At 38.2% G+C, this 11,120-nt stretch overlaps 2 protein-coding genes across 2 annotated transcripts; both read left to right on the top strand.

The window, feature by feature from the left end:
- The first annotated feature begins 320 nt into the window (after positions 1-320).
- On the top strand, positions 321-3,789 carry LOC145491726 (carnosine N-methyltransferase 2-like). Its single transcript, XM_081470975.1, has one exon. It carries the CDS (start codon positions 1,016-1,018, stop codon positions 1,928-1,930), a length of 915 nt encoding a protein of 304 aa, XP_081327101.1. The 5' UTR covers positions 321-1,015; the 3' UTR covers positions 1,931-3,789.
- A 6,154-nt stretch (positions 3,790-9,943) lies between these two features.
- LOC145491709 (protein BTG2-like) lies at positions 9,944-11,120 on the top strand. Its single transcript, XM_081470956.1, has one exon. It carries the CDS (start codon positions 10,152-10,154, stop codon positions 10,716-10,718), a length of 567 nt encoding a protein of 188 aa, XP_081327082.1. The 5' UTR covers positions 9,944-10,151; the 3' UTR covers positions 10,719-11,120.

Below are 11,120 nucleotides of genomic sequence, written 5' to 3'. Positions count from 1 at the left end.
CGAACCTATTGAAACGGAACCCAAGCTGACCTAGTCTAAACCTAAACTTAGTTACAACGGTCGCAACTAGAAGTTTATACTTACACGTTTATACTTAAATGAATCTTAATATGACCTAACTGTTCCATTGAGACGACTACAAGCTTAGAGTAATTGCTTTGAATATTCCTCTAGTAATTTGTAAATACATTTCAAACTAGGCTCGATTTCCAGCCGTTTTGGGAACCGGTTGTTTAGAGGTTGTTTATCCTCCCCGCAACGTGTAGGGCAAGGAACGCGGGCTCACAAAACGGCTGGAAATCGAGCCTAAAACGTGTGCGTCTAAAACGTGACTATAGTTTTCCAGCAAAGCTCACCAGCAGTTCTGTTATTTCATTGGCTGGTGGCTTTTGAGTTGACATATCCCTCCGAGAAGGTGTGACATGTTCATAAATCTTTAGAAGGCGAAAACTCGTTTTTCGAGAGAATGCCTCCTCTTTGTAGAATCGACGGTTTTCCGTGAAATTTCGCCAGAACATTCACTGATAGATAAGGAACAAAACTGTGTCGGCGAATTCTGTTATTTTGAATACTTTTCTCGAGGGTCGTACAGGGGTATTCTCGTGATGCGTGATTAGCTGATTTTATTTTCCATCATCCGTGACCTGAAGGTTTTGCGTAACTCGTGAAGAACTTTAACCGATATTCGTGATTTTGAGAGACGAGTCCTCCGAATGGTTAGAGTCGTCTATCGAGAGTGATTTAGGTATGCGATTTGCAAATTGGAGCCTTGGCTTTAGCCTTTCACAATTTTGCTTTCTTCAAACAGTTTTTCTAGTGCAAGAGCAGGTTATTTAAAAGAGCACATTATTTGTACTTGCTCATTTTCGTGATTCGGGAAACTGAGATTTTGATATCCGTAGATCCGTTATTCGTTATTTTTTCGGTTCGTGAACCGTGCCAGAGACTCCCCCTGTACGACCCTCTCCAATAAAGGTCCCTATTCGACCTGGGTACGAAACCACAGTTAGCTGCCATGGTCGAGGGTGAAGTTTCTGGTCTTCCTCTCACTAGTTGTCCAGAATTATATTCAAAATCTTTAGTGAGCTTTATTGCTTCGCTTGAACCTTTAAACATCACGTGGAAGTGCGTAGAGGAACACGTTCTACCTTTAATAACCGACATTCTCGACGATCATTCGCCGCCGTTTTCCATTCTCAGTGTCGGAAGTGGAGAAGGTTTCAACGATTTGCCTTTTATCGAAAAGCTGGGCGAAGTCTATCGAGGTAGAAATGGAAAACTTCAGTTGTTTTTACGCGCTATTGAACCTGAGAAAACTAAATTGGTAGCGTTTCGTGCGAAAGGAGAAGATTTACCCGAAAGTTTGAACCAAAGGGTCTGCGTGAAATTTGACTGGTGTCCTGTGCCTTTCCAAGAATATGTTGAACAAAAAAAACCAAATGATGCGAAGTTTGATGTTATTCACTTTCTGCACAGCATTTATTACGTTGCTGTTGAAAATGCACTCAAACATTGTTATGAGTGCGAGCTTGGGGATAAAGGAATAATTTTCTCCTTTACTCAAGACAAAGACAGTCCTTATGTTAGATACGGTCGAGCGTTCTCTTCCGAAGGCGTTATTTTGAGCCCTGGCTCATATTACAGCAACAAAGAGGTTATAGAGGTGGCAAAAAAGAATGGCTGGAGGTTTGTAGAGTGTCCTGGAGAAGTTACTGCTGGTGACCTAACGGACATCTTTGATAGTTCTTCAGAAGAAGGAGGTCGTGTATTGGATTTCCTAACTCAGCGTGTCAACACGAGACTAACGTTGAGTGAAGAAAAATTGCAGAAAATCCTCGACTACTGGGAAAATGAGTGTACTGATAATGAAACTGGAAGGAAAAAGATTTCTTTTCAAACAAGATCTGTCATGATTTTAAAAGGTATTTAATATCTGTAACCATTTGAAACAAAGAAGGTTTTGAAATGACTGTCAAAAGTAATAATAACACAATTAAGGTTGCTTAACACAGTTTTTGATACCTATGTTTCATTCACCTTTTTCTCTTGATCCCCCGGTTGCCAAAAATGGCAGCAAGCAAGTTAACAACACAAACTTTGGTTTTTTGATGGTTAAGCTGACGTATGTGCCGTTGCCACAACAATACGAATAAAAATAAACAGGCCTTTAAAATCGGTTTTGTTTATTTGTAGAAAATCTAGTCTTTAGATTTTCTTTATAATTTGCATGCATTAAGCTTGTAACGATTCTTACAAGTTAAGACCATTTTGCTAGTAATTTAACAGAGAGATCTTCAATTGTCCCTTGTTGAAGGTTTACTGGAATATCCAGAGTTTCCTTTGTTAAAGTTGAAATATTTTCAATACTCCAGTTACTTATTTCCTAAAGTATTTTCGTGCCAAACTTCATGAAATTCTAATGCGTGGTTCTCGAGAAATAGGTGTATTTCCGAGAGTGCAAATTTTCATTCAATCGCAATTTTTTGACTTACTACGCATGCGCTGCATTTAACTGGGTTCTTTCGGTAACAAAGAAAAAGCTGAGAATTGCTGAGTTCTTTGCATCTTTACCTTTTCTAACATATATTTATGACAAAAGACTAAAGCCATCAATACACTGCGTTCAATTATAGAGAAAAATAGCACAGATAGTGAAGGTGTTGAGTAAATAAAATGATTGCTCTATTGACGGCATGTTTGTTGTTTGCAATCCTTGTGCGCGCACTGAATTGCATCAGCAAAAGCACGCGCGAAAACTGTGTTCGGCCACCTTAAGTAAGATTCAGTTCAGTTTTCAGCTTTCAGTTCAGTTTTGTTCTTTTTGCACTATTTCCAAACATTTCTACATTAAAGTACATTGCAAGAGTAGAGAGATAGAACAGCAAACTAAATTTATTTTAATTACACAAGTGATGAAAAGCAAATGTGTGCAGTGACCAAAGTAGGTTAAGCTTTCGAGTTGGTCACTGCCAGGGGCAATTAATTGGCATGAACATGTACATAGTTTAAAAAAAAAACAAAGGAAAGTAAAGTGCAAATAGGTTATATAAATGATACGTGTATTACATAATATGTATATGAAGAACATTAATTATAGAATGTAATAATAAAATTAACATAGATTTATTATAGAATAATTAGTTATAGAACATAGTAATAAAATTAACAAACCATGGGCAGACTACACTTAAGAGACAGACTGAGTATTTAGAAGATACAGTTTGTATTGTTTATAAAAATGGTTATAAGATAGCTTTTTCAATTCTGAGGGAATGGTTTCCCAGAATTTTGTGCTGCAAAAGAAAACGTAGTAGCACCATAATAATTATTATTACTTATACTTGATCTATAAATATTAAAATTAGTCACAAATGTGGTATTATAGCTATGGATCTCAGAGGCTTGTGTGAGAGCTCCAGAAAACATTACTGGGATGTTTGTGGGGTCACTTTTAATTTCATGTATAAAAAGGGCTAATTTAAATTTATAAATGTTTTCGAGTGTGAAGATTTGTAAAAAATTAAAAGTAGGACATGGCACTATCCCAGCTATGAGCAAAGAATATGCTACGTACACATTTATTCTGTTTTGTTTTGATCTTTTGTAGCCTTGTTTTACAGGCACTGCCCCAACTTGTAATACCATAAGTTGGATATGGACAGATGAAGGAATAATACAGTTGTCTTACTGTATGAACATCTACATAATATCGTAATTTATTAATAATTCCTACATTTTTTTTGATAGTAGAGAACAGTAAAATTTGTTGTATTAAAAACCATTTTTCGCAGTGGCAGAAAGTTATATATGTGTCTTGCGCTTGTACTATGCCAATAGGCACCTTGTTAAATTTTTTTTTCTTCACTAAAAACACATTTTTTTTTGTCCAATATTAGTTTTCAGCTTACAATAATTGCTACGCTTTGGGGTTGATTCATCTTACGATTGATTCATTCATTGCAATTGATTCATCTTGCAATTGCTGTGTTTAGTGATTGGCTTTAAGATCTCCTGCCATTTTTTTCAATCAATTAAAAGTTAAAGCAATCACATCTGGCATGCTCAATTTTTCTCAGGCTTTGAGCAAGTTACAGGTAATTGCTATAAATTCCAATTGGTTCATAATGCTGTTGATGCCAGTTGCATTTTTCTTAGAGCATTTGCTATGGTTTTATTTCAATTGAAAATTTCTCTTTGACTTGATCTCCATCCATCCAAACACTATATACGAGGGTCATGAAGGGCTAAAATGGGACATGGAGGTGTATTTTTTTGAACTGGAAAAATGGGATTTACTGCACTAGGACTGGGAAAGGAAGAAACAATTTCGAAGAAGGGAATAGGATTTCTCTTCTTTAGCGGTCTCCAGATCTATAATTTGACACTACTGCTCAAATGAGGCTTAATTTCTGGCAATAATTGTTTACAGTGGCAGATCCAGACCTTGAGCTAAGGGAGGGCCCCGGTATCCAGACCTTGAGCTAAGGGGGGGGGGGGGGCATTTTTTTTTTTTGCTTGCCCTACCGGCCTTCCTTTCTGCTGTGAGTCTTCTTTACCCAAAATAGGGGGGGCGGGCCCCATGTCCCCCTCCCCTAGATCCGCCACTGATAAAGAAATAAAGTTCTACATCAGTACACTGCCTGCTATGGCTTCCAGGCTTCATACGGTCAATTTATTTGACTAATGTAATGGAAGACAAAGTGTGTTTACTTACTGAATGCGAGATTTTTTTCAGTGCCTTTGAAGATACGTGTATCCAAATGGCATCAATTAGTGTAGTTTTCACTCATTATATGGATTAGTTTGCAAACAACCACTAGGAATGGGATTTCAGATTCCCCAAAATTATGGTGGGATCTGGAATTTAAGCCAAAATTAGGATGAGAACTGGGATTAGATACCCCCTTCCCTACTTCATAGCCCTCATACATGTATGGTGTTTGAATCGATTGCATCTTTTCACCTCTATTAAAGAGCAACACTTTTAGATTTTACTTGATGAGGTCAAGGACGTGTTCTCTCTGAATCAAATAAATATATATACTGGTCTTTTACAATATCGATTTGAGGTCATTTTACTGTTTTGATTACCTTAAAGAAAGTGTTCACCATTATTATTCAGAATGCGCAATTCTGTGATTTTTACCGTGCCATACAAAATTAAAAGAAATAAAGTGCGGAATGAATACTGAAAAAAATACAAACAGGAATCAAGTCAATTGAGGCTATCCTTGATACCAGAAACGTTCTAAGTACTTGCAGAGGAGGATCCAAGATTTTTCAAAAGAGTTAGGATAAAGGTTTGAGACAAGAGGGAAAACAAAGGCCTCTGAAATGGCTAGAAATGGATCTAAAACTGTCGACAGTGAAGTTAGTTTTTAATTATTATAAAACAACGAGTAACAAAGTGGCCATCACGTTTGACCAAATTTAAATGAATAGACTAACTTCTAAGCTAAACCCAACAGACGCAACAGTTGAGTGTCACCCGGACGATTCTTTGAAGTTGCTTTTTCGATTGTCATTGAGAGCTGCAAACTCATTGGCAACATCTATAAGACAAAGTTTGTCTATTCTCTGTCTGTGGGTGTTAAGTACTGTCAGATTGCTAAATTTTTACCAGAGTTAGCGAGCTTGGCAAATATTGGGACTGGACGGCTTGAACACTTCGCGAGGGCGACACTAAACGGAAACAGGGAATACGGTGAACTCTGTAGAGCTAACCGTTTGGAAGCTGGCACTCGTTACAAGATTCCAGAGGTGCAGGGTCTAGTTTCTAAATCCGATGAGGCGAGGAAACGACAGTAAACACGGAGGCTTCTAATTCTGGAGCACAGCAACTTCTTTAAATGTTGAATAAACTTTGTAGAATAAGGTACTTTACAGCTAGTAGCTAGTACACGCGTTACTCAGGTGGAACGATCCTTGAAAATCGATTTGAAACAGCTATAATAAAAATTCTTTTTTTTCGACCATTTCAATATTTCAGGAGAAAGAGAAAACAAACAGCGGTAACAAACATAACATGCGTAATCTATTTGTTATGTTTGTTACCGCTGTTTGTTTTCTCTTTCCCCTGAAATTAAAACAGCTACACTTCGCGTCACTTAGATATCATCTTAAGTACACACAGGTGCTCGCTTTTACAAAAAGATGGTACCAAAGCATACACCTGTTTAGGTCCTTATAAATTTCACTTTGATCAAAGTTGATCCTATAAAAAGTAACTACAGTCGAACCTCCCGTAAGCGACCACCCAAAATGTCAAGCCTACGTAGTCGCTTATGGCAGCTCAGATGGTCGTTCACAAAAGGTTTCAAATGGAGTGATTTGACTTGGAAACTTTTGGTATTTTGGAAAACTGGTCGCTGAGGAGACTGAGGTGGTCGCTTACGAGAGGTGGTCGCAACCGGAGGTTCCACTGTATATAAAAATAACTACGTACATCTAAACAGCTGCTACTATTTCGAAAACTCCGTGGGAAGTTTCTTTTTTTTTCTCCCGTGACAGCCTACAGAAACAGTTAAACAGGATGGTGTGGACAGGAGGGATCTCTGTTCTTCCTCCTCCTCGCCATTTCCCGTCTGGGTCATGCATTTCCACATGGAGACAAACAGGAACGTACTTCTAATAGCTACAACTTTCAAGTATAGCTGCTTTTTAACCCGGGGGAGGGGGAGACTCCCATGTGAAAAGGTCTGGGATGCTCTTCGTCTCGCTTGGGGGTGTAAATCAAGGATTTTGGTCTTACTTTTGACGAAACACCACTACTTTTAGCAGTCAAAGTACCTTTTAGGGTGCGAGGTAGCAAGCTCTTTTATCAAAACAATAAAAACGGCAAGGCACAATATTCGGACCAGTAATTCACTTCAAGTGTCCATAACCATGCACACACTCTTTGCTTTATCATTCTTACAAGGAAGATTGTCGACCTCCGATCTTATTAATGCGAAAGTGCAATTTGGTTTGTTGTTGATTACAGCAGTTGACTGCTTTTCACAACACCAATATTGTTTGCAAGAACCTTGTCATACAGGCCGTACAAATCTGGTTGAGGTAAGGGCGGGGTAATGGACTTTTTTACCGAAGTCATGTTTTTCCAACAGTTTTCATTTAAACAAAGCCTGAGCCTCACCGCTCGATTTATCACGCCGAAATTAGTTAATATACGAAGTTTAAGAGGAATTCACTACACTGGTGATCTCGTAAAAATGTGGGAGCCCAACCTTGCCAATTTTTGCAAAGAAATGTATACCAAGGAGGCAACGGAAGGTAAAAATAGTGAAGCTTGGGGTCTCATATCCTTATGAGTTTGCAACGGATTCTTATGAACATTCGGCATGACAAATTGATTTATGGTTTTTTTTTTTTGGCTTAAAATGAAAAGTACGAAAAATTGTTGATAGTTCGTGATGTCGGTAAAAAGGTCCATTGAGCAAAGTAATGCAAGCCTTTAGTTAATCCTCCTTAAGAATTCTTTGACGTAAACTTCTAATATTGTATGTTCTGATTGAACTTTCAACTTTTTTTGAAAAATTATTCTTGCATTTCGAATACTTATTAAAGAACAGTTGCTTAGAAGTACAACTGTGATGTTTGTCAAGACTTCTATAAAATTAAATAGATAGACAAGCCATGAAATTTACCCTACCGGCCACCTCGTTAATACGGTCAAATTTCATGGCCCGTTGGTGACCGTATTAACGGGGTTCACTGTAATACTGAGTTACAAGGCAAGTACCTCCATTTTTTTCTCCTCAATAAACGTACAAGAGGAAGAGTCTATGGAAAGCTCCTGGGAAAGCTATAACAATCAAAGCTGGTAAGCAGAAAACTGAAACAGAATAAACGGTTTATTCGTGCCTTAACCTAGAATGTATGCTTTCTTTTGTTTTGGTCCTCTAAGCCTCGTAGCAAAATAACACGTTGTCCGGTCTCGCCTGTCGTCACGTCCGGTATTAGGGTTCAAATATCAAAGACAATAGAGGATAAGCTACAATAACTTTACAAACGCACGGAAACATTCGTGATGAAATAACAATTGAACAGAAAAACACCGCTACAAAAGCAGTTGTGGAAAAACAAAAACAAACTAAAACAACACAAAACCAGGGAAGCAAAGAAGGGTTCCCAGCGTTTGCTCTCAGTAGTTTCTCGATCTTGCTAGACAAAAGTACAGATATTGTGTAACTTTTGAAGCAGTTCAGTATCCAAATCTGGGGGGGGGGGGGGGGTACTCCCAGAAAAATTGGGCTGGGGTGTGCGGCCCGCTTTCTAAAGACTATTTATGCTCTGACCAAAAATTTCATTCCCAATTTCGAATGTATATGCTTTTATAAGGGAGGATAGCTTCTTGCCCAATTCAAAACTAGCTAGAGTGCAAAAAACATCCCCTATTAGGACCAAAATGGACAAAATCGATACCTCATTTCTGACGAAAACTGCCCAAAAACGTACCATACTTTTTGGGGCCGTACATCCTTGTAACAACAACAATTTATTGGTATTCCCATATGGATGGTGTTACCTAAATACAGAATCGCTAAATAAAAATTCAAAAACGAAACAAATTACAACAGCAACCAGAAAGAAAAGTAAACATAGTTAGTTACAAGATCGTAAACACTCTTTTTCCTTGGCCATCGTAGCTTTAGAAGAAACAAAACACAAACCGCGGTGATAAACATGGAACCAAAATGCGTTTTGGTTCCATGTTTATCACCGCGGTTTGTGTTTTGTTAGTTACAAGATTCTTCATTTTAGGTTCTAGGGTTACAAAGTTCTCTAATTTGTAGTGCTTCATATGTAAAGTAACCTAGTTTTTTACAAATAAAAGTGTCAGCATTGTTAAATAAAAATATTGTTTTCTCTGTGTTCAGTAAAGGAATCAAATTTTGGATATTTCTTGATGACGCCATTTGTGACTTGTTGTCTAATATTATTGTATCGGTCACAATGAAATAAGAAATGCATTTCATTCTCAATTTGGTTAGAACAGCAGTACTGACAAATTCTAAGAGTTTCAGGTAATTTATGACCCAGATAAAAGAGTGCCCTCCCCACTCCCCCACCCGCCCACCCCCGCACCAGGATCCAACTACATGCACAATATATTTCCGGCAAAACCTGAGGTGGTCAGGTGGCCAGCGTCGAAAGGAAAGTGAAAAAACCACCGCAAAACAAAACAATAAGAATTAAGGGGTAAAAACAGTCTCAAAGAAATGACGAAAACGGATTCGTCTTCCGTCCTTTCTCCTTCAGGTAGAGTTCAGTTCTGACAACTGATGTGTTCAAATGTAAACAAGAGTCGTTTGATGAGAATCGGAAATGCGAAAATACACCATCTTCATGCCACACGTATGTTTCGATATGTTGATAGTGCTCCATCGAAATTTAGTCGTAAAATCCCTAGATTTGTATTCTTTCTTTCGTTTACGTGTATAATATCGTTTGAAAATAATCTAGGTGTGGATTAGCGAAAGAAACCCATTTGACGTAACGCGCCAGAGTGCGTGTGCAAATCAGCTGATACTTGTCACGTTTTCGGAGTGGCTTTCACTCTCGAGTCTTCTGCCAAGTTGTTACAATGATTTTTTGCTCTTAAATCGCCCACAATTCTCTCAAATGCGACGAAGAACGTTTCTACAATGGATAAAATGTTCACAAACGTTTTCATTAAGCTTTAAAATGTGGTTTTTAAGGCGAAAAGCGCCATTTGCAACTAATATTTTCCGTCAACAACAATAGCTATTACGCACTCGAAAACACGTGTGCTTTCAACAGTCTTGCGTCAGATACCCACCCTTGGTTACCACAGTAACCCATGAATACTTATTGTTCGAACTGGCTTGTGATTGGTGCGGTCTGACGCAGAGGCTATTTATGGCTTGCAAATTTCCCCTGCTGGAGTGTTTTTCACACGAATAAATTCGTGGCCAGCTTTCAGTAAATAGCACGATCAGAGAAGGACGAAGGATTGTGAAGTTCAGAACGTCTCAAGGAACGAAAGTAGTTCTGTCCCTTACCAAGCTGATATTGAAATTTTACAGTACCATCCGGTTGAGTAGAAGCGAGAACGGAAGATAATTTTAAAGCGAAGCTTCAAAGTCTTACGAAAACGTTGCCAAGAAATAAAACGAAACACAACAAACATGAAGGACGAAGTTCGTTCCGCCATCAAGTTCCTCACCGAGGTTGTTTCAAGGAACTCTAAAGTCAATCAGGAACAGATTGAAACATTTAACGACACATTAGAACAGTTAATCATCGCGAGATTCGAGAACCACTGGCATCCGAACAAACCATTAAAAGGGAATGCATTTAGATGCATCAACATAGAGACGACAGGAATCGACCCCGTGTTACTAAAAGCGACGAAGGCAAGCGGAATTTCACCTTCAGTCTTGCTGGAGATTTTCCCAGGTGGACTTGCTTTGTGGATTGATCCTGGAGAAGTGTCCTGCAGAATAGGAAAAGGTTCTATCTGCCCACTTTATTGTAACACTCCTCAACAACCACCACAACAACAGCAACAGCAAGGTAGCAATCGTTCTCAAAGGCTCCTTCAGCCCGTCTATTTCAACGGGAGCTATCGTCAGTGTTCACAGTCGAGCTTCCAGCAGACGCTATTTCCACGGATCCAAAGCAACAAAGAAAACTTCGACCGATACCACTGGGTTAGTAAAGACTATACCAAACGACCTACAGAAGTGTTTTAATTGCTGTACACAATTTTCATTGACCGCATCTTTGTAAACGACCGAAGGACTCGAAATATCTTTAAGATTTTCCTCCACGCACACGAATGTTTAAAGTTTTAATATAGTAAAATGTTTTAAGGTTCCTTGTACATAGACATACGTTTTCTATGTACAGAATTGATATTATTAAATGGAAGAATTTTTACTAATGTATTAATTTTTGCCAAATAGCTGGGAATGGCTTAATTTAATTTGTAAATTTGTACGTGTACAATTGTGAAATAGTATTTGGAAGCTTCCAAAGGAGCGAAATTGTGTAAAGATTACTATTATATTGTTTCAAATTTTGTACAAATGCAAGTTTAATATTTTATCGTTAATAAAAATATTGTGGCATAGTGAGGATTTTATACTTTGAAA

This window comes from Orbicella franksi, chromosome 7, assembly GCF_964199315.1.
Source record: "Orbicella franksi chromosome 7, jaOrbFran1.1, whole genome shotgun sequence".
NCBI classification, from domain to species: Eukaryota; Metazoa; Cnidaria; class Anthozoa; order Scleractinia; family Merulinidae; genus Orbicella; species Orbicella franksi.
This window is presented reverse-complemented; position numbering and strand designations above follow the sequence as displayed.

Bases quoted from the DNA above. Each gene is read 5' to 3' on its own strand.
- LOC145491709 (XM_081470956.1), top strand. From the start codon at position 10,152: ATGAAGGACGAAGTTCGTTCCGCCATCAAGTTCCTCACCGAGGTTGTT.
- LOC145491726 (XM_081470975.1), top strand. From the start codon at position 1,016: ATGGTCGAGGGTGAAGTTTCTGGTCTTCCTCTCACTAGTTGTCCAGAA.